At 41.8% G+C, this 22,694-nt stretch overlaps 1 protein-coding gene across 7 annotated transcripts in view; it reads left to right on the top strand.

The window, feature by feature from the left end:
• Nucleotides 1-22,694, top strand: part of SETD2 (SET domain containing 2, histone lysine methyltransferase) — an 88,213-nt gene that overhangs the window by 13,478 nt on the left and 52,041 nt on the right. For 5 of the 7 annotated variants that reach the window (XR_004971679.1, XM_036333763.1, XM_036333765.1 and 2 more), the window contains 7 exons: nt 2,625-2,640; nt 5,150-9,495; nt 11,445-11,576; nt 13,468-13,596; nt 19,568-19,691; nt 20,467-20,544; nt 22,349-22,446. Coding sequence is in view for 6 of the 7 variants with exons in the window: in XM_036333763.1 (XP_036189656.1) it covers nt 2,625-2,640; nt 5,150-9,495; nt 11,445-11,576; nt 13,468-13,596; nt 19,568-19,691; nt 20,467-20,544; nt 22,349-22,446 (4,923 nt within the window). In the remaining variant the exon portion in view is untranslated. Of the gene's footprint in view, nt 1-2,600; nt 2,641-4,592; nt 4,648-5,149; nt 9,496-11,444; nt 11,577-13,467; nt 13,597-19,567; nt 19,692-20,466; nt 20,545-22,348; nt 22,447-22,694 lie in introns of those variants that run through there. The other 2 variants (XM_036333764.1, XM_036333766.1) reach the window with 2 other exon arrangements.

Consider the following 22,694-nt stretch of genomic DNA (forward strand, 5'->3'; position numbering starts at 1 on the left):
CCAGCACTTCCTGTGTAGGGTCCATGCAGACAAGCATGGATGCGCTCGAGTGCCCACTGAGGGAGGAGCAGAGACAGAGATGGCACTGCAAGGGTTTGAAAACTCCACATTGTACGGATTGAAATCAGATCCAGTGCCGTGGGTTGTGAGACACATGAGTTCATGAATCACTGAGAGGAGGAACACTGCCACGAACACGTGATGCTGTTGCTGGTGCGATGCATCTGCCAGGTGCGACCTGAGAAGGGCACCACAGCACGGAGAAAGGCAGCTGTTCCATCTCGGCTGTGAATTTTTTTTAATGTATGTGATGCCTTGAAGACTACAGGTATTTATATGTATATATATTGATTGATTGATTTCAGAGAGGAAGGGAGAGGGAGAGAGAGATAGAAACATCAGTGATGAGAGAGAATCATTGATTGGCTGCCTCCTGCACGCCCTCTCCTGGGGATGGAGCCTGCAACTCAGGCAAATGCCCTTGACCGGAATCGAACCCGGGACCCTTCAGTCCGCAGGCCGACGCTCTAACCACTGAGCAACCAGCCAGGGCATGGCTGTGAAATTTTGAGTCGTTTCTATGGAGTAGAAAAAAGTGTTTAGCCTAGGCACTGCTTCAGGTTTCATGACTAACTTATTATTTTTTTTTTTTACCCTTTTTTACTTGGTTTTGTATGGCTGCCTTAGACACTGGTGAATGAACTGAATTATGGTGGCGTTAGGCCTACATTTGGGGGAAGGTTTTGGCACATTTCTTTTAAGGGCCATTTAAAGCATTCCTGTATGCATGCCAGTCTTGCTACATAGCCTACAGCACACATGTCACACTCAGAGGCTCACATGGGCCAAATGAACAAGGTTTAAGTGTATGTGGGCCACAAAAAACCCCAAAAGCTTCAATTTTCCTAGAAATGTAGGTTTATTTCAATAGAGACATGCTGAATACAAAGGGCTGAAATAAATGAGTCATCGTTAACATAAAATAATAGAACATTTTAATAAAAATGAATATTTTTTCTTTAACATTAACTTACCAGACACTGAATAACTGCACAAATGAATAAGCGTAATGCAAATAAACCTATTTTTCTTGTTCTCCGAAAGCGAAATATTTCCTGTTGTGCACACCTAACAAGTGAGGCCAAGACTAATGATGTGGCCATTGGCTGCTAAAATATTCGCTGCTAGTATTAGTGGGGAGAAATGGTGCGCCTGTGTGTAAGGGAAATGAATGCAACACGGTGATAATTATGTTTAACAGGATATTGTAAAAATTAAGTTACAAAATTCTGATTAAAATGTTTCTTACTTACTGTTATATTGGCTGGGCTGCAAAAATATTTGTTGTGGGCCACAAGCGGCTTAGTCACCTGCTTAGCATATAAACCTGGCTGTCAGTCTTAAGCCCTTTGTAGCTCTCCTTTCCCCCGCATGCCCTTGGGTACTTGTGCACACCAGACCTTTGGCTTTGGATTCCTAAGTCATTGTGGTTACCTTGGTTAGGACGTAACTGGGAACTGGGAGCTCAGAGAGAGGCGTGCTGTGATGTGCAGCAGAGTAGGTATACCTAGCACTCAGCAAGAAACGATGGGATATACACCGAAGAGGCTTGAGAACCATGACCCGTAAGACTTACCAAATACGTTTCCCTCAGGAGAGCCTGGCCTCTGGGCCTGGCCTCTGCCTCCTCCTCCACCTGACTAACGGCTTCTTCCTGCTTTACACTTTACACTCTGGTAATAGGAGTTGTTAGCGTTTATTTGCACATGAATAGTTTTATGTTTTAATCTCTGTACCTTTGCCCAGTCTTCCTACAAATAAATTTTTCAAAAATTTAGATTTTTTTAGGGAGGGTTCTTTGTATTCCTGTCCTTTCACTAAATCTTATTCTTTTTAGTCCTCACCCAAGGATTTTTTTTTCCCCCTGATAGAGAGAGAGAGAGAGGAAGGGAGAAAGAAAGAGAAAGAAACATTGATGTGAGAGAAACACCAATTGGTTGTCTGACCGGGAATTGAACCCACAACCCTTTTGCACGGATGCTGCTCCAACCAGCTGAGCCACCCGGCTGGGCCTTATCTTACTCTTTGCTGTTGCACTGAGCATATTTCTATCCTTGTACCTACTTTTATAACAAAATTATATTTTGTATTTATAACTATAAGCTTTTTAAGGGCAGGGGACTCAGCTTTATTCACCTTTTTTGTTGTTAATCCTCACTGAGGATATTTTTCCATTGATAGAGAGAGTGGAAGGGAGGGAGGAGACAGAGAGAGAGAGACACTGATGTGAGACACACACATCAGTTGGTTGCCTCCTGCCTGTACCCTGACCAAGGCTGGGGTTTGAGCCTGCCACCGAGGTAAGTGCCCTTGACTGCAGTTGAACCGACGACCCTTCAGTCCATGGGCCAGTGCTCTCTCTAGGGCAGCTTTTTTCACCTTTTATTTCTAGCACCTAGCATAGAAAACAAATATTTGCTATGTTGAAATGTACCCAAGGCCGTGAAGGGATGGATAGTCCATATAGAATATACTTGTAGATTGTATGTATCATTTCAATTGGTCTTAAGTATTTATGATTTTTTTCTATTCTTTTGCATGCTTTCTTGGCTGGATGACAATAGAGAAGAAGAAAATGAGGTAAGTATAATTTAACTAGTTATTCAGTAATTGTGGAATTGAAACCATTTAAAATTTTGCTATTTGGAATGTGAAATGAAGTAATGGTTTTTGTTTAATTTTGGTTTTGGATCAACAGTAACTTATTCTAGAGAGGGCCGTTATATATATCAAGGAAATAGTTTTAAATTTCAGCACTTCCCGAGCTTTAGGCAAGATAAAGGAAGCCGGCAGCTCTGGAGAGTTTCTTTTTCTTTTTTTTTTTTTTTAATTTTTTTTTTTTTTAAATTTTTTTAAAATATATTTTATTGATTTTTCACAGAGAGGAAGAGAGAGAGATAGAGAGTTAGAAACATCGATCAGCTGCCTCCTGCACATCCCCCACCGGGGAAGTGCCCACAACCCAGGCACATGCCCTTGACCGGAATCGAACCCGGGACCTTTCAGTCCGCAGGCCGACGCTCTATCCACTGAGCCAAACCGGCCTCGGCTCTGGAGAGTTTCTTTTCTTTTTTTAAAAAATATGTTGTTGACTTTGAGAGAAAGAAGAAGGGAGTGGAAGGAGGTAGAGAGAAGCGTCGATCAGTTGTTTCTCCCACACCCTCTTCTGGGGATCAAGCCTGAAACCCAGGCTGTGCCCCGACCAGGAACTGAGCCAGTGTCCTCAGTGCATGGGTTGACTCTCCACCGCTGAGCCACCCGCCAGGCTGGAGACCATTTCTCACCTTGTTTTCAGGGGCTGAGCTTCCGGGGAAGATTTAATTTGAAAAGTGGAATCTGTTTTTATAAGTACAGTGGAGCCTTGACTTACGAGTTTAATTCGTTCCGAGACCAAGCTCAGTAAGGAGCTCGTTAACTCAAATTACTCTATCAACTCAATGCAAAAAATCGGCAGAGAGACAGCTGGTATCTCACAAAAACTCGTTGGTCGGGACACTCGTAAGTTAAAGCCCCACTGTATTTGAATGCTGCTCTGTGGGAATGCATGTGAAGATACTTACTGTTCCGCTTGAATGGCCACTGTATAATTTCGAAAGCTGGGTTTAGATTTTACCACGTTGGGGGGAAAACTATTCTCTTAAACAGCCAGTGTTGATAAGAGAACATCTACTAGAAGAATGCTGCAGATGGCAACGGTCCATCTTTAATTCAGGCTTGAGCCTGTTGTCGATTTTTCTGAAGTTCTGGGCTATACCCTAGGTTATGCCTTTAACTTTCCTTTGGTGGTTTGGCTAATAATGGAGGGAGAAGTCTTCTTTTTAAAAAAATATATTTTATTGATGTTTTACAGAGAAGAAGGGAGAGGAATAGAGAGTTAGAAACATCGATGAGGGAGAAACGTCTATCAGCTGCCTCCTGCACACTCCCCACTGGGGATGTGCCTGCAACCAAGGTATATGCCCTTGACCAGAATCGAACCTGGGACCCTTGAGTCCGCAGGCCGATGCTCTATCCACTGAGCCAGACTGGTCAGGGCAGGAGAATCTTCTTAAATCATGTTTGTACTTGTCCCGCATGCAGTGGGATCAGACTGCACGTCAGCGTGGCCTGATGGGTTGGGCCCAGGCAGAGAGTGATAGTGTGCCAAGGCAGAGATGGCAGAAAGGCCTCAGACTTCGTCTGTACAGTGAGTGAGATGGGAGGCTTCGGTTGTGGAACATAGGTGGGTACTTGGGGCTTTATTATTTTCCAAATTTTGGAGTATGTTTTTTAATTTTTAAAAATACTAAAGTACTCCTCGTGCACTGCTGGTGGGAATGCAGACTGGTGCAGCCACTGTGGGGAACAGTATGGAGTTTTCTCAAAAAAAAACCCCTAAAAATGGAACTCCCATTTGACCCAGTAATCCCACTTCTAGCAATATATCCCAAGAAACTAGAAACACCAATCAGAAAGGATATATGCATCCCTATGTTCATGGCAGCACAATTCACCATAGCTAAGATTTGAAAACAGCCTAAGTGCTCATCAGCAGATGAGTGGATCAGAAAACTGTGGTACATCTACACAATGGAATACTACACTTCGGTAAGAAAGAAGGAATTATTACCATTTGCAACAGCCTGGATAGACCTGGAGAGCATTATGCTAAGTGAAATAAGTCAGTCAGGGAAAGATAAATATCACATGCCCTCACTCATTTGTGGAATATAATGAACAACATAAACCGATGAACAAAAACAGATCCAGAGACAGAGAAGCAGCGATCAGTCAAACCTCAGAGGGAAGGTGGGGGATGGTGGGGAGAGAGGGAGAGAGCAACCAAAGGACTTGTATCCATGCATATAAGCCTGACCAATGAACACAGACATGGGGGCAGGGGTGGGGGGGGTGGGAAGAAGGACACATATGTAATACCTTAATCAATAAAGACAATAAAGGAAAAAGAATACTAAAGTACTTATTGAAAGTTATACTGTTTGTCATTAAAAAACAAAAGACTTAATTTCCCTGATGTTTAAAACTGTGATGATAGCCATTTGAAAGTAACTGTGTTGTGGTAGTAACTGCTTGTTTTGTTCATTTATAGGCAAAGATTGAAAATGTGCAGAAAACAGGTTTCATCAAAGGACCGGTGTTCAAAGGTGTTGCTTCCAGTCGGTTTTTGCCCAAAGGCACCAAGACGAAAGTCAATCTGGAGGAGCAGGGACGACAGAAGGTGTCCTTCAGCTTCAGCCTTACAAAGAAGACTTTGCCGAACAGGTTTCTGACTGCACTTGGCAACGACAAGCAAAGTGATACTCCAGCCTCCCCAGCTGTACCTCTTCAAGTAGACTTGACCCCTAAAATTAAAGTGGACGTTGGCGAGACCGTATCTACTGCAGAAGACTCTTCCCCACCAAAATCAAGGGTAGAATTGGGAAAAATTCATTTTAAGAAACATCTGCTTCATGTAACATCCAGGCCACTGCTAGCTACGACCACACCAGTGACATCACCTCCGCCCACAGTACCGTTACCAGCAGTCATAGCAGAATCAACAACTGTAGACTCACCACCTTCATCTCCACCTCCTCCACCTCCTCCACCCCCCCAAGCCACAATACCCTCACCACTAGCACCAGTAACAGAGCCAGTGGCCTTGCCACATGCACCGATAATGGTTCTGATGACAGCACCGGTAGATACAGCAGTTAGAGCCTTGAAGGAACCACCAGTTACAATTGAGCCGGAATCTTCGGAAGTGGACACTAAGCAGGACACTGTATCTAATAGTTCAGAAGAACACATAGCTCCGACTTTGAATGAGCAAGCACATCTTCCCTTACAGAAAGAAGATTCCCATATTGGGAAGGAGGAGGAAAGTCCAGATAGTTCTAAGAGGAGTCTGAGCTTGAGAAAGACAGGTTCTAAGAAGAAACCCTCACAATCTGAAGGCACCTTTCTTGGTTCAGAATCTGATGAAGATTCTGTCCGGACTTCCTCAAGTCAGAGATCACATGATTTAAAATTTCCAGCAAGCATTGAAAAGGAAAGAGATTCAAAAAAGAGCGTAGCACCTTTAAAAAGTGAGGATTTAGGGAAATCTTCCCGATCTAAAACAGAAAGAGATGACAAACATTTTAGTTACTCAAAACTTGAAAGAGATACTCGGTATATGTCCTCTCGCTGTAGATCAGAGAGAGAGCGAAGGCGAAGCAGATCTCGTTCTAGATCTGACAGAGGCTCTAGAACTAGCTTATCTTATTCCCGGTCGGAACGATCCCATTATTATGACTCTGATCGTCGCTACCGTTCCCCGTATCGAGAGAGGGCACGTTATTCTCGGCCGCATACAGATAACAGGGCACGAGAGAGTTCTGATTCCGAAGATGAGCATAAAAAGACACACTCAAGGCGCACCTCATCTCATTCCTCGTACAGAGACCTAAGGACATCATCGTCCTATTCTAAATCCGATCGGGACTGCAAAACTGAATCTCACTCAGAGATGGAGAAAAGAGGGAAGTATTCTTCAAAACCAGAAAGAGAATCCAGGAGGATTTCAGAAAATGAAGCAATGAAAAGGTGTTGTTCTCCCCTTAATGAACTGGGATTCCGACGGGGGTCATCATATTCCAAGCACGAAAACAGTGCTTCCCGTTATAAACCTGCTCCTTCAAAATCTATATCCAAATCTGATAAATCAAAAAATTCTTTCTGTTGTGCAGAATTAACTGAGGAAATCAAACACACTCATTCTTTTAGTTTACAGACTCATTGTTCAAAGGGTAGTGAAGTCAGGGTGATTAGTAAACTTCCTGAAAGAGAAAAGACGGGATCTCCTCCTCTATCAAATCGATTAAATGATTCACCATCTTTTAAAAAGCTAGAAGAACCGCCTATTTTTAAATCAGAATTTATAGGACATGATAGCCATGATAGTATTAAGGAATTAGATTCTTTATCTAAAGTGAAGAATGATCAGTTAAGAAGTTACTGTCCCATGGAATTAAATATAAATGGATCTCCTGATGCAGAATCTGATTTGGTAACATTTTGCACTTCTAAAACTGACACTGTCTTGATGTCTTCTGATGACAGTGTGACTGGATCGGAGGTATCCTCTTTGGTCAAAGCATGTGTGTTTTCATCAAATGGATTTCAGAACATTGACAGTTGTAAAGAAAAAGACTTGGACGATACTTGCATGCAGTGTAGTAAGGCAGAAAGCCCATTTAGAGAAGCAGAACCTCCGGTGTCACCACACCAAGATAAACTCATGTCGTTGCCTGTTATGACTGTAGATTACTGCAAAACAGTAGTTAAAGAACCAGTTGATATGAGAGTTTCTAGCTGTAAAACCAAAGATTCAGATGTGTATTGTGCTTCAAATGACAACAACCTTTCTTTGTGTCATTCTGCAGCTGAAGATACTGAGCCTCCAGTTAGGAAGATTTCTTCAAATAGCTTTATGAATGTACATTTGAAATCAAAAACAGTTATATGTGATAATAGAAGTCTGACAGATCAGCACTCAAAATTTGCATGTAAGGAATATAAGAGTGTTGGTAGCACTAGTTCGGCTTCTGTTAATCATTTTGATGATTTATATCAACCTATAGAGAGTTCAGGCATTGCTTCATCTCTTCAGAGTCTTCCACCAGGAATAACAGTGGACAGTTTAGCTCTCTTGCAATGTGGAGAGAACACATCTCCAGTTTTGGGTGCTGTTCTGAAGAGTAAAAGCACAGAGTTTGCAAAGCATGGAGAAAAAGAAATGCTAGAAGTAGGCAGTGGCCTTCCTGCTTTAGGTAGGGGGGTTGCTTCCTGGGAAAACAGGCATAATAATGGGCTCTCTGGGAAATGTCTGCATGAGGCTCAAGAAGAAGGGAATAGCATATTGCCTGATAAAAGAGGAAGACCAGAAATCTCTATAGATGAAGAAGGAGGTAGAGGACATGAACACACTTCTGATGATTCAGAAGTTGTATTTTCTTCTTGTGAGTTGAATTTAACCACGGAAGACAGCGAGTATATGACATACACCTTAAAGTGTGACAGTAGTGGTCATGCCTCAGAGATCGTGTCTACTGTTCACGAAGAGTATTCTGGTTCCTCTGAAAGTTCAAGTGATGAAAGCGATTCGGAAGAGACAGATTCTGACGACAGCAGTATTCCCAGGAACCGTCTTCAGTCGGTGGTGGTTGTGCCAAAGAATTCGACTTTGCCCATGGAAGAAGCAAGTCCGTGTTCTTCTCGGAGCAGTCACAGTTACAGACACTATTCTGACCACTGGGAAGATGAGAGATTGGAGCCAAGGAGGCATTCATATGAGGAAAAATTTGAGAGCATAGCAAGTAAAGCCTGTCCTCAAACGGAGAAGTTCTTCCTTCATAAAGGAACAGAGAAGAGTCCAGAAATGTGTTTCGCACAGATGAGCAGAAAGCAGATAGACAACCACCTGACTGAAGTTGCTCACCCTCAGAGTGACGGAGTTGATAGTACAAGTCATTCTGATGTAAAGTCGGACCCTGGAGGTCACCCAGGTTTTGAAGAAACACTGAGAGCCAAAATAGCTTCCAGGCAAGAGGAGTTGCCACTTTATTCTTCTGATGATTTTGAAGATGTTCAAAATAAGTGTTGGCAACAGACCCCTTTCCCTGATAGGCCAGATAGTAGACTGGGAAGAACAGAATTGAATTTCTCTTCCTCTTACGAGATCTCCCGAGTGGATGGCTTCCATTCATCGGAAGAGCTCAGAAACATGGGCTGGGACTTCTCTCCACAAGAAAAGCCGACGACCACGTACCAGCAGCCTGACAGCAGCTATGGAGGCCGTGCTGGACACAAGTATCAGCAGGGCACAGAGCCCTATGCTGGGACACGGAGTTCCTGGCAAGGCAATGGCTACTGGGATCCCAGGTCAGCAGGTAGACCTCCTGGAACTGGGGTTGTGTATGATCGAGTTCAAGGTCAGGTACCAGATTCCTTAACAGATGATCGTGAAGAGGAAGAGAATTGGGACCCTCGGGTAGGATCACAGTTTTCAAGCCAGTCCGGTAAATTTTGTGTATCCCTTCAGCAGGACAAGGGGTCAGTGCAAGCACCTGAAATAAGCAGCAATTCCATTAAGGACTCATTAGTCATAAATGACAAGAAAGCTCTTTCAAAAAACTTAGAAAAAAATGATATGAAAGATAGAGGGCCTCCTAAAAAAAGGAGGCAGGAATTGGAGAGTGATTCTGAAAGTGATGGTGAGCTTCAGGACAGAAAGAAGGTGCGAGTGGAGGCACAGCTGTGCGAGACGGCAGCGCCCCCAGGCTCCGCGCTGGCCGGGCCTTCCTGTGTCATGGAGGACTTCAGAGACCCCCAGCGATGGAAGGAATGCGCCAAGCAGGGGAAGATGCCTTGTTACTTTGATCTGATTGAAGAAAATGTTTATTTAACAGAAAGGTAAACATCATTAATAATCTGACAAATTTTAACCTTTTTAAAACATTAGTTTTCAACAATTCGGAATATATGACCTTCATTGTAGGAAATGTAATTGCATGATAAAATATAAATAGAAAAATCTAAAACGTAGATTTTTAACGTGTATTTACTTATTTAGATCCCCCCATCCCCAGAGGAGTGTCTCATTTTCTTTTTTGTCTCATTACCTTATAGTTCTAGAAGTATAATTTAGGCCAGCCAATTTTTTTAAAAAAATATATTTTATTGATTTTTTACAGAGAGGAAGGGAGAGGGATAGAGAGTTAGAAACATCGATGAGCTGCCTCCTGCACATCCCCTACTGGGGATGTGCCCGCAACCAAGATACATGCCCTTGACCAGAACCGAATCTGGGACCCTTTGGTCCGCAGGCCAACGCTCTATCCACTGAGCCAAACCAGTTAGGGCGGCCAACCAATTTTTAAATAATTCCTTTTACATGTGAAACTGGCAGAAGATGAAACCAAGCTGTACTAAAATAATCTACTCTTAGAGAAGTAAAAAGTAGTTAGTTTCGATTTTTTCCCCTCTACTTTTCAAAAAAGTTCGGAATGAAGTGTCTTTACTTTGTGCAGCTGGAACTAGGGTAGAATATGGGTTTGTCAGGCTTTTTAGCCTATTGTTAATAGGTTAAATTTGGCAATAGCAGAACAGATGTTTCAGAAATAGATGTTAAAATGGTTTGTCACAAACCCCTAACATGAAACAAGGTATAATGAGAATAGGAGTAATGAAAACATATTCCTCTACTTACTCCAGAACTTCTCATATGCTTGCTTTCCCCCCTTGCACTAGTCTCATTTTCCCAATATAAATATATGCTGAATCTGCCTTTTAAAAAAAATCTGTCGTCTTCTAACTAACCACTTTCTCCTTATGGAAATTTTTCCTCTAGTTTAACCTTGCCATCCCATTAAGTATTCAAAATTTTTTTGATGAGGAATTTTTATTTCTTTAAATATATTTTTATTGATTTCAGAGAGGAAGGGAGGGAGAGGGAGAGAAGGATAGAAACATCAATGATGAGAGAGAATCACTGATCGGCTGCCTCCCGCATGCCCCCTATTGGGGATCGAGCCCGCAGTCCAGGCATGTGTCCCTGACCAGAATTGAACTCGGGACCCTTCAGTTCACAGGGTAACACTCTATCCACAGCCAAACTGGCCAGGGCTTTATTTTATATCGTGGATGAGATAAAAGATCTCATTGTAAAGTTAGGTCCCATCAGAAATTTTTTTCTATTTAAAAATAACTCCCCCTTTTGGTGTAAAGGACTTCCTACAGTTATATTCATTTACGTTTATTTGTAAATGAGGTTTAAATTCTTTTTTAAATAGTTCATTTTTCTTTTAAGTAGGATTTGTACAAATGTGATGTTGCTGAAAGATTCTCTGAAAGATTTGAGTTAAACTCTTAATTTAAAATTTTTTTTTTTTTTTTTTAGCAACGCCCTTTCTTCCTCAGCCTGTGTCTCAGCTGTTATTTGTTCATCCTTGAGGACTGATTTTTAAACTCTTTAATTAGCGATATCACTATTTGGTACTCGTGGGTTTTTCTGTTTTTCTCCTGAGCCAAACGTTGAGTATTAACACGTGAAATTGCACAAAATCCCAGGCTTAGCTGACCTGGACTAGGGAATAGGGGCTGAGTACAAAGTGACAGACTTGAACTTACCCCTTGTCCCATCTGCCAGGGTTCATGTTGCCTCTCATCTTTTTTGCAAAATAATTAGTCATGTTCCGGTCTCACAAATTCTAGTGATTGGATGTCTTCTTCCTTTTGAAAGATTGAGGTGCCCAGAATCATTGAGTGTGAAGCCAGTGGGAGTTAGCACATTGTCTGACTGTGTGTGCAGTGTCATTGCCGGGATGTCTGTTTAACCGTCTCTGTAAACCTTCACCCGCTAGGAAGAAGAGCAAGTCCCACCGGGACATCAAGCGGATGCAGTGCGAGTGTGCGCCGCTCTCTAAAGAGGAGAGGGCCCAGGGCGAGGCGGCCTGTGGGGAAGACTGCCTCAACCGCCTCCTCATGATCGAATGGTAAGGCCGCAGGCTGCGCCCCTGCCAGCTCTGACGCGTCTCGCAACACTGAGGGAATTGCTAGCGGAGAGCAGTCTCACCTTTCCCTTCTACCTTTTGTTGAGTGTTTATGAGCAGTAAAGCTCTTGCCCTTATATTCTGTACTCGAGTATAATACCCATTGTAAATGCTCTGTAAAGTAGCCCTACAATGCTCATCATGTCATATTAATTTTTATCCGGTCTCCTTTTATTTCTTATAATGTTTGTCTTGAGAGGTAAGTGTTATTATTCATTAGCTTTTACTGTAAAATGAGATAAAACCTTATTATTTAAAAAAAATTCATAAAATAAAATGTATTTCTCTCCCAAACCGCACTCTCTCTTTGTAGTCTTTCCAGGTAAGTTTTATGTCTATGTCAACATTAGTAAATATTTACTCTTTATGTACAGAAATTAAATCTTACTGTATCTACTTTTAAAATCTTTGTTCTCTTCCCCTTCGCCCCCGCCATAAACACACTTAATAAAAATGCTTTGAAGACCTATTCAGAGCCATGCATAAAGGACCTACCTCAATCTTTGCCTTAGCTGCCTTACATATTCTATTCATAGTTAACCCCTAAGTATTAATCCCTATTGGTAGGCATTTGCTTCTATATATATATTTTTTATAAGTAGCGAATATCTATACATTAAAAAATGTCTAATAAATTTTTTTTAACATGAAAAGACTATTAAAGGTGATTTATGGTATGGTTACCTTATTTTTAGTGTTAATGAATGGTTTTTTTTCAAGGCTAAGTTTTTGGTTTTGCTCATGTTACGTTATAAAAATAAAACATAGATACTGTAAACAAAAAGGAGAGAAAGCATTTTTAGTATTCCTTGACCTAAACTAAAAGTAGGATGACATATGCAGGTACGAAGAAGAGACATAGAATGAACCCTGTTCCCCTGACTTGGCACTGTTGCCCTGGTCTCTGCAGTCTTCTGGCTTTCCTTGCAGCCTTGCTCCATAGGAATGAAGTGCAGAAGTTCTTTCTTCGTGTTATTCCCATACTCAGACCTTCGGAAGTCCTTGGGATTGTGTTCAGATTGAGCCTGGTGTCCAGAGCCCCTCACAGTAAAGCAGCTCCTTCCTGTCCATCTTCCAGCAGCCGCCGGCCTGGCCAGCCACCGTCGCAGTGCTGGCTCCGCTTCCTCTCGGGCCTGCTTCCTGTTTCTGCGCACAGACGCGCTGCTGCGTCTCGTTTTCCTCACTGTCCGTGTCGTGGGGTCGTTAGAGGCTCTGCCTCAGTCCTGCTCCTCTGAAAGCTTTCCCTCCCACCTCACTCGGACGTGAACCTTCCTCCTCTGAACATCTGTGAACATCCTTACTGTTAGTTTGACAAAATAGAATGGATTGGAAGTGATTGGTAATTACTCTTTTAGCCTCACTCAGCATTTAAACCTTTGTTTCTGCCAGTTTGGGATACTGAGAATTTAGTGAATGTTTGATTTTATTTTCATCTAATACACATGGGAGTGGGCTTGCCCTTTATATTGTGTTTACTCTGAACGAGGGTGTTTCATGGCTTTAGTGTCTCTTAAATGCAGATCAGTTAGCTACATTCAGAAGATCGGATTAATGATGACTGGAGTGGAATAGAAGAGAAGGTGCCGGATAGGAAATAAATGAGCCCTGCAGAGTGGTCAGGAGGACGCCTGGACATGTGTCCTAGACACCCAGAGGGGGTGATGGCGAGGCGACAGGACTGTGGCGGGCATCCTCCAGTCCAAGGACCCCTTCGTGGTGGAAAGGGTTCCTGAGGACGGCTCACCGGGGTCTGCCACACACAGGCTGACGGCGCTGTAAAGCGGGGGCTGTGCCGTGCACGCGAGCCAACATGAATGTTCTCCATTTCTCACAGTTCCTCTCGGTGTCCAAATGGGGATTACTGTTCCAATAGACGATTTCAGAGGAAACAGCATGCGGATGTGGAAGTCATACTCACAGAGAAGAAAGGCTGGGGCTTGAGAGCTGCCAAAGACCTTCCTTCGTAAGTGGTGTTTGCATCACCTTTCACCTCATTTTTGTGTTGTTGAAGTTGATTACTTTGTAGGAAAATAATTTGTCGATTACACTGACGTTTAATAATGATTATTGTGCAGAATGGCCACTTCGTAGCTAGTATGTAAAAAAAATCCACTTTTGTGGGGTAAGGGAACCACCTCTCCTGTCTAAGGATATAAAAGAAGGACATTTTTGACATTTGGACTAAGCAGGTCCTTTTTTGTCTAATAGTTATGTTTCTTTTCATTCCAAACAATTGCTGAAGTATTGGCTATAGATCCCCAAAATTCTTGTGAAATTTTGTAAAGGTAAAAAGGAGTAAGAACAGAATATATTAGTTTATATAAAACTGACTTTGGATCAGAGTAGAAGACAATATCTGAGGATACTGAGGCAGAGAATTAAAGCATACTTGACAGACACTCAGTAAACATTTGTACGTTGCTTCCACCTAATGCATGTAAACTTTTTATATGTAATGCAATAAAAGATTCACTTTCTTTTCTACCATATTCAATATTTCCTTTAAACATAATTTTGTCACATGTCACATATTAAAATATTCTTATGCCTTTTTCTTTTAAAGTTAAGTAATACAGGTTAAATGTGTTTATTTCATTTTTAAAAATATATTTTTATTGATTTCAGAGAGGAAGGGAGAGGGAGAGAGAGGTAGAAACATCAGTGATGAGAGAATCATGAATTGGCTGCCTCCTGCCTGCCCCACACTGGGGATGAAGCCTGCAGCCCTGACCGGGAATCCAACCATGACCTCCTGGTTCATAGGTTGATGCTCAACCACTGCGCAACACTAGCTGGGGATATGTGTTTATGATTTAAATACACAAAAGGAATAAAGGTAGAAAAAACATTTGCCGGATTCTAGGGACTCGGGCACAACTATTCCTTCAGAATCCTAATCACACGGCCACCCTTAGATGGGATTGGAATGGGGCGAGGGTTTTTAGTCTGTTTATTATGTGTAGTCACAGGAATCCCCACAGGTAACAACCTAACCATCACCACGACTACCACTACCAGGTAATTTCGTTTCCTGAGAAATTTCATCGGTCTTCTAAAAGCCAAATCATTCTGTTTTTCTTGTGAAAGTAGGAAATGATGTTTGTATCAGTCTGGTCTTTTGGGAACCAACCAGGAAAAAACACACATTTCATTATATGAAGAGGGGATAGTCAGAACCTCATATATTTCCTTCTCTGCAGAATCATCGTGTTGTATTCTATATCGACTTTGTTGGATACTTTATAATATTTTAAACAAATAATAGGCTGAGCTTCCTTTGAACATAGTTAATGACATAGAACTTCCCAGTTTAGTCCAGTGCATTTCTCAGAGAAGAAGAGAGAGGGATAGAGAGCCAGAAACATCGATGAGCTGCCTCCTGCACACCTCCCACTGGGGATGTGCCCGCAACCCAGGCACATGCCCTTGACCGGAATCGAACCTGGGACCCCTCAGTCCGCAGGCCGACGCTCTATCCACTGAGCCACACCGGTCAGGGCCCAGTGCGTTTCTAAAGTAACTAACTCTGGTCTAGATACAGATTTTCAGGGACCCAAGCCAGCTAGGCTGTTCTCTTTGAGTCTTTTTAAATTTTTTTTTAAGGAATTCCAGTTTAGACTTAAGCCTCTGTTGTAGGAATAGTAGTGGGTGATATGTCTGAACACTGCCTCTTAGGGTTTCACTAAAACACACAGCTTCAAACCTAATGTGAATTCTTGCTAGATGCAACATAGACGCTTAGTGTCTTAGGGGAGGGGCTGGGGGAGGGAGGAGGATGTTTTATTGGTTCACATAGCAGGTTAAAATTTTCTGCAGCTCTTTACCTTTCCTTAGCTACTGACAGAGAACCCTGCTTTGGTAAAATATACTGGGATTTAATATTTCCATGTTTCCCACACCTTCCTAATTCATGTAATTTTTATATGCTGATGGTAATACCAGATTCATAGATCTTTAGTACTAAACTATTTAGATGCTAATGGAACACTCTACCAGGAATAAGGACCTATTGTCAGATATGCATAGGGCGAGGAAGCATTAGGAGCCAAGCTGCTAGATAGTGTTCAAGTGTGATAGATTCCACCAAAAAACCCCAAGCAAATTCCTGTCAAAATCCTTTCGTTTTAAACTGTAGGAATGGCAGGCAGTCCTGTTTAGGTGACTTAATGTTATTATATACCAAATGGGTTTTTTAAAAAAAATCTGAGGTAAAATTCACATGAAATAAGAGTAACCATTTTTAAATGCATTAATTTAGTGGCCTTTAGTACATTCACCATATTATGCAGCCATCACCTCTGTTTAGTTCCAAAGCCTTTTCATTATCCCCGAAAGGAAAATAGAATCTCCCCACAAGTAGAACCCCCACTGGAGCTTTACCTGTTCATGGCAGGTAGCAGCCCTTCTTTACGTGAAATACCACATTCTGCTTATTGAACAAATGATGGGCATTTGGACAAGTTTGAGTTTTTTTTTTTTTAAATATATTATTGATTTTTTACAGAGAGGAAGGGAGAGGGATAGAGAGTCAGAAACATCGATGAGAGAGAAACATCGATCAGCTGCCTCCTGCACACCCCCCACTGGGGATGTGCCTGCAACCAAGGCACATGCCCTTGACCGGAATCGAACCTGGGACCCTTCAGTCCGCAGGCCGACGCTCTATCCACTGAGCCACACCGGTTACGGCGAGTTTGAGTTTTAAAAACTGACTTTTCCCATAATGTTTTATAAAAATGTGGAGAGGCTGAAAGAGTTGAACAGTTGATACCTATATAGTCACCACTTATTGTCTAAAGTTGTTGACATTTTGCTGTATTTATTATATATTTTCCATGTGCTCAAGTCTTCATCCATCTTTTCGGTGAATTTTAAGGGGAGTTGCAGACATTACCTTTAATCCCTAAGCCGTTCATAGCTGTCGCCATCTAGCTTTGCAGTGATAATGACACCTGTCTGTTCCCTTCAGCCTTCTGCCTGCCACAGTGCAGCATTGTTGCCTTGAAAGATTTGAAGGAGTTCAGTGAGCAGACCTCATCAAGCCAGGAGCAATGTCACACGCAGACAAAGATTAACTAAACATGAAGGATCTGCCCTGGCTGGGTGAGCTCAGTGGATAGAATATTCTCCTGCGGACTGACGGGTCTGGGTTCAGTTCCTGTCGGGGCACGTGCCTGGGTTGCAGGCTTGATCCCCAGGAGGGGGCATGCAAGAGGCAGCCGATCGATGATTCTCTCTCATCATTGATGTTTCTCTCTCCCCTTCTCCCTTCCTCTGAAATCAATAAAAATATATTTAAAAAGAAAAAAGGAAAAATCATGGTCTCCGCCTTTAGGGGCTTAATCTCTCTGTCAGGCAGTTTGATATTACTCTTTTTTTCCTTTTGGTTGTTGGTGTTTGAGACATAGCTTTTGTAAGAATCGCAAATTAGTTTAGCCAGTTTTAAGGCCTGCACTGTATGCTTTCACATTGACCTCATTTAGTTTCATGTAGGTGGGGCAGCTGAAGGATCTAGTGACTCTTCCTACATTTCCTACGTTCCTGAGGACATTGAGACTCTTCTTAGGTGCTTCGTCAAGCCCAAGCTGTCAGTTCCATGGATATTGACATGTCCTTCAGAATTCCACATGGCATGAGGTCTCTGCTCTGAGTGATTTAATAGTTGGTCAGGTTCTGGTGTTTAAGAACTTTTTCTAAATGTAGAGGTGATTTGAGAGCAGTGCCGTCAGAATTGAATATTTTAGTGTAATAGCAAAAAGCATCTTTATAATATAACCAGAGGCCCGGTGCATGAAATTTGTGCACACGGGTAGGGTCCCTAGGCCTGGCCAGCGATCAGGGCCAATCGGGGCCTTCCACCTGCCAGCCGGGGTCTTCCCCTGGCTGCTGGCTGGGGCCTCCCTTATTCCATGCTGCCCCCTGGTGGCCAGCGCCCATCATAGCAAGCAGTTGAATTCCCAGTCAGTCGAACTCTTGAGGGGACAATTTGCATATTAGCCTTTTATTATATAGGATGGCGCAAGCAGTCAATCAGGTGAGGTTTGAGTCCCAGATTATTGATTAGGCTTTGTGACCGGTGCTGCTCACCTAGCTTCTCTAACTCCCATCTTGCCTGTCAAATGAGGTGTAATGCCGATGTCCCAGGGCGTCCATGGACTTTACCTGAGCCAGTTCAGGGGGAGCGTTTAGTTTTTGTTAGGAAAGGAAATGGATATGTTTTTACGAATGAGGTTCCAAATCCTGCATAAGGTATGTTTTATAGCTAGTTATCATATTTAACCTACATGTCAGCCTGTGATGTTTTTTTTTTTTCTTTTTCTCAAGAGAAGGGACTAATCCAGGAAGTGGAGAGTCCAACAGTATGAGAGCTCAAATTTTGTCGTCATTCTAATACATTTCTTACCAAATGATAAGCTTCTGAGGTTGGAAAGGAACATTTAAGTGTTGTTTATAACGATAGTAATTAGACCTTTCAGGGTTAATCTGTGAGTAATAGATTTTATTGAGATTTAGATGTGTTTGTGATGGATTGCTGCACAAATGCATGTATAATACCATTATAATCCTGTTTGGAGGTTTGCTTTTTTTATATAATTGTTCTTTTCTCATTTGTTAATAACTGCTTTATTTTCTAAACTAAAAGGGTTTAATTTTTTTTAAACTGGCAATTAATTTCTCCTTTAATTAGTACACTGATTATATCAACAAGTTGTAAGCAAATAGAAATGATTTACATTTTAAAAATCTCTGGTTAGCCCTAGCTGGTTTCTCTGTCTTTCCCTCTCTTCCACTCTCCCTAAAAATCAATGGAAAACTCTATCCTTGGGTGAGGATTAACAAAAAAACATAAGATAAAGTCTCTGGTTAGAGTGAGGGCATATTCCTTTTGAAGGGGTAAGATAAGACTTCCAGGTCAGTCAGTTCAGGGTGTCTTGGGACCAAAGCATAGAGAAGCATTTGACTACATGGAGGTAGTAATACATGAAGTCACTGATGGGAATGAACTTTTATAGAATAAAGGGAACGGGGGAAGAATGAGAATTTAATATTTCAATAGCGAATAAAATCAGTAAATAACCAAGGAAAGAACAATCAAGGGTAGAAAGTACCTGAAAGAAGCCACGGAGAGAAATTAATAATTATTACTGATAAATGCTTGAGAAAACTTAAAGAGAACGCAGCCAGAGGAACAGCATTTAAAAAAGTCCTCACCCGAGTATATTTTTTCCATTGATTTTTAGAGAGAGTGGAAGGGAGGTAGTGGACTCGGGGGAGACAGAGAGAGAGAGAAATGTGAACGTGAGAGAGACACATTGATTGGTTGCCTTCCACATGCACCCTGATCGGGGATGGGGATCCGAACCTGCAACTGAGGTACATGCCCTTAACCAGGAATTGAGCCCGAGACCTTCGGTACACAGGCTGCACTCTAACCTCTGTGCCAGACTGGCCAGGGCAGAAACCGCATATTTGACCTTTAACGTTTGTTCGAGACCTTCTATGGTAAAGGCAGTAGAAGGGCTGCTGTATTTGTTTACTTTGCCTTCTGTTTTCCTGGAACATAAAGCCTGTAATTTTTCAGGGCTTCCTGATTTCTTCAGAGGTGTATCTGTGAAGCATTTTTTTTTCTCATTATTATGAAAACCAGAGTTGCAAGTTTGTTTTAATATCTAGTTAGAATAAGGATATGCATCTTGGCACTATGTATAAATTATCAAAGCTTCTTAGAATCAACACTCTTAAAAGTATTCGGACGGAGGAAATTAGCCTGGAGTAGATGCCAGGCACTTCACACACATTTTTCCTACGTCTTGTGCAGTACCAGTTTTATCCGCGTTGGGATATTTCTTTAAATTCACTGATTTTGCTCGGACGTATGTGTCTTCCGTGTAAGAAAGTGCCCCTAGGCAGGAGCTGCTGTTCTCTCTGCGCAGGAACACCTTTGTCCTGGAGTACTGTGGGGAGGTGCTTGACCACAAAGAGTTTAAAGCCCGGGTGAAGGAGTACGCACGGAACAAGAACATCCACTACTACTTCATGGCCCTGAAGAACGACGAGGTGAGCGGCACGGGGTGCTGTGAGGCAGACCTGGAACTTGCTGCATGCAAAGGGTTATTGATACAATGGGTCACCGCTCCTCCACTGAACCACACTGGCCGGCCTTGGTACAGCTCTTCACAATTATCAGTGCCCCCCCCCCCCCCACGAGTTTTTGTGTATGTGGGTTATATTTGTCAATATTTATTATATTGAAAATTAAAGCTGAGAAATATTTATTAGACCTTTTCAAAGTAATAAGCCCATTCATTATATTGACTTTTTTTTTTTACAAATCTCCTTAATACCTGGCTTAATAGAATTTACCTAGATTCTCATATTTGCCTCTCTACATTCAGTCTGGAAATTCAAATCCTAGCGATGGACTCCAGGATCTGCTGAATCTAACTCTGGAGATGGGCCCAGTAGCAAGCGGTCCAGGGCTCTCAGATAGGCCAGGTTGAGAGCTGTTGCACTGTGGCATGGGGTGCACTTGAGAATACAGTGACGCACATGAAGTGAGGTTGGAATACAGTGGGTATAAGAAATAGCTCAAAGGAGATGAGAGAACAATAGATGAAGGAGATAATTTTGACTGGGGGTAAAATGTTTATAGTCGGCAGATCTTCCAGAGGACATGGTCACCACTCGGAAGTATAAAGAAGTATCAGAGTATTTTCTAAAGGAAAGGGGTTGGGAAGGAATGGGATTTTACATTTGCCTGATGCCTTTCCTTTGCAAAATGCAAGTATATGTTTAGGTCTCGTTTTTAACTCTTCCTTTTCCCTCTCCCTAGATAATAGATGCCACTCAGAAAGGAAATTGCTCTCGTTTTATGAATCATAGCTGTGAGCCAAACTGTGAGACTCAAAAAGTAAGTTGGGGTGGATTTAGAGTTTGGGGTATTTACTTAAGATTCTATTCTGACCTTTTCAGATTGTATATCAAAAGCACCCAGGACTAATATTTTTAAATCATTTTTTCCTACTCTGTTGTTAAAAGTTTGTATTTTGAAGTAAGTTTAGGTTATGAAATAATAAATAGTGCGGAGATAGTACAGAGTTCTCGTACCATCCTTCACTCAAGCTTCTCCAAATATACATTGTACATAACCATAATACAATTACTCAACCCAGGATATACTGTTAATTGTTACCTAGTCTAAAGACCTTATTCAAATTTTACCATCTGTCATTTTTTGGGTCTAGTATTCGGTCCAGAAAACTCCTGTTGCATTTAATTCTCACCTCTATTTGCCTATAAATTTTAGATATTATTTCAAAGTTGCCAAAAATACAAAACTAAATTTTGTTTTTAATGGAGTCCAGAGTGTGTGTGCACTATTCAAATTTTTAAAAATGTTTTTATTGATTTTTAGAGAGGGAGGGAGAGGGATAGAGAAAAACATCAATGAGAGGGAAACATCAGTGGGCTGCCTCCTGTATACACACCCCCTCTCCCCCCCTTCCTACTGGGGATTAAGCCTGCAACCCTGGCATGTGCCCTGACTGGGAATCGAACCAGTGACCTCTTGGTTTATCGGTCGACAGTGAGCCATGCCAACTGGGCCCATTCAGATTTTTATCAGCTCCTATCCAGGTTCCAAATTTGACAGTTGTAATGACGCAATAAAGGGCAAATCAGCCATAGGTGAGAGGGATTTTGTGAGGGTGCATGTGGGCACACTGCTCCTCAACAGGCCAGGCTTCGGGTCTTGCTTTCCTTCACGTGCTGTGCCTGGCACAGAGTTGGCACTTGATAAATCCATTCATCGGTGGATTTGTCACTTTGAATGTGTCTCATTTGTGTTTTGAGCTTAGATTTAAAATATATAAATAGATTAGAACTTTGGTTCTTTTTTAGGTTAAGAAAACTATGGATCCACTCCCTAGGAAAAATAGATCCAATGGTCCCCCTCTCATCGAAACAGTGGTTTTGAATCCTGGTATTTTTTGCCTTTGACCTGTGTGCCACTCAACCTTAAATAGGTCTCTTTCTGAGAGCTGGGCCATATCATGAATGGGAGACATTGGTCTGAAATAAATGACTCAGCCTACAGTTCTGGCTCAGATTCGCCTGCAGCTGGTGGCCATATGTGTGGCGGTGAGACTCCAACTGCATGGTGTCCCTTCGTCTTTTTAAGACGTTTTTTCCATTGGTAACATGTTCAGATGGTCTGGAAAGGCGTTCTACAGTTGACTTCCACCGCAAATGATCTGGAACTACAAGGCCTAACTCCTGTGTACTAACCCCGTCTTAATTCTTGAGTTTTATACACCTTCCCTCTCGCTACACCCAGCATTGTGACCACTGCTTCATGAAGGTCAACTTTTGGCATCATTTCCCCCTGGTTCCGTACCCCATCTTATCTTAGAACACAGTTACTTTTAACATACTGTATCTTTGCTATGTGGAAATTAGCACATCAAAATTAGTTAAAGTAACAGTTACTTTTATTAGATACAAATTATAGATGATATTCAATCTGATAGTTCATGAAATAAGAGTAGCACTTTAATATGTTAGTTTATGTAAAGAAAAAAAGTTCCCCATTTACCTATTTGGAAAAGCCTTTATCTTCTAAAGATGAACACACATAATTAAGGTTGATAATGGTGATCTTTTAAAAAAAGATTAATTAGTTACTAATTTCTTTTCTTTTACAAACAACATCTCAGTGGACTGTGAACGGACAGCTGAGGGTTGGGTTTTTTACCACCAAACTGGTTCCTTCAGGCTCAGAGTTGACATTTGACTACCAGTTCCAGAGATATGGGTGAGTATTGCTCTTCCTGTGCTGCTGCTTCTGTGGGGAAGTAGACTGTGCAGACACAGAGAGAAAACTGATGTGAGCTCCTGAGAAGCTACAGATATTACCAGCTCTTACCTGTAGTGGACTTTCAATTTTGTATTTTTCCTATTGTTATGCACTTTTGGCCATTAAGGGATATTGTGCCTGAACAGCATAATTTTCCTCTGAACTTCATACTTCATATAATTATGTTTTTAATGTAATTTAAAAAA

Source organism: Myotis myotis, unplaced genomic scaffold (assembly GCF_014108235.1).
Source record: "Myotis myotis isolate mMyoMyo1 unplaced genomic scaffold, mMyoMyo1.p scaffold_m19_p_13, whole genome shotgun sequence".
NCBI lineage: Eukaryota > Metazoa > Chordata > Mammalia > Chiroptera > Vespertilionidae > Myotis > Myotis myotis.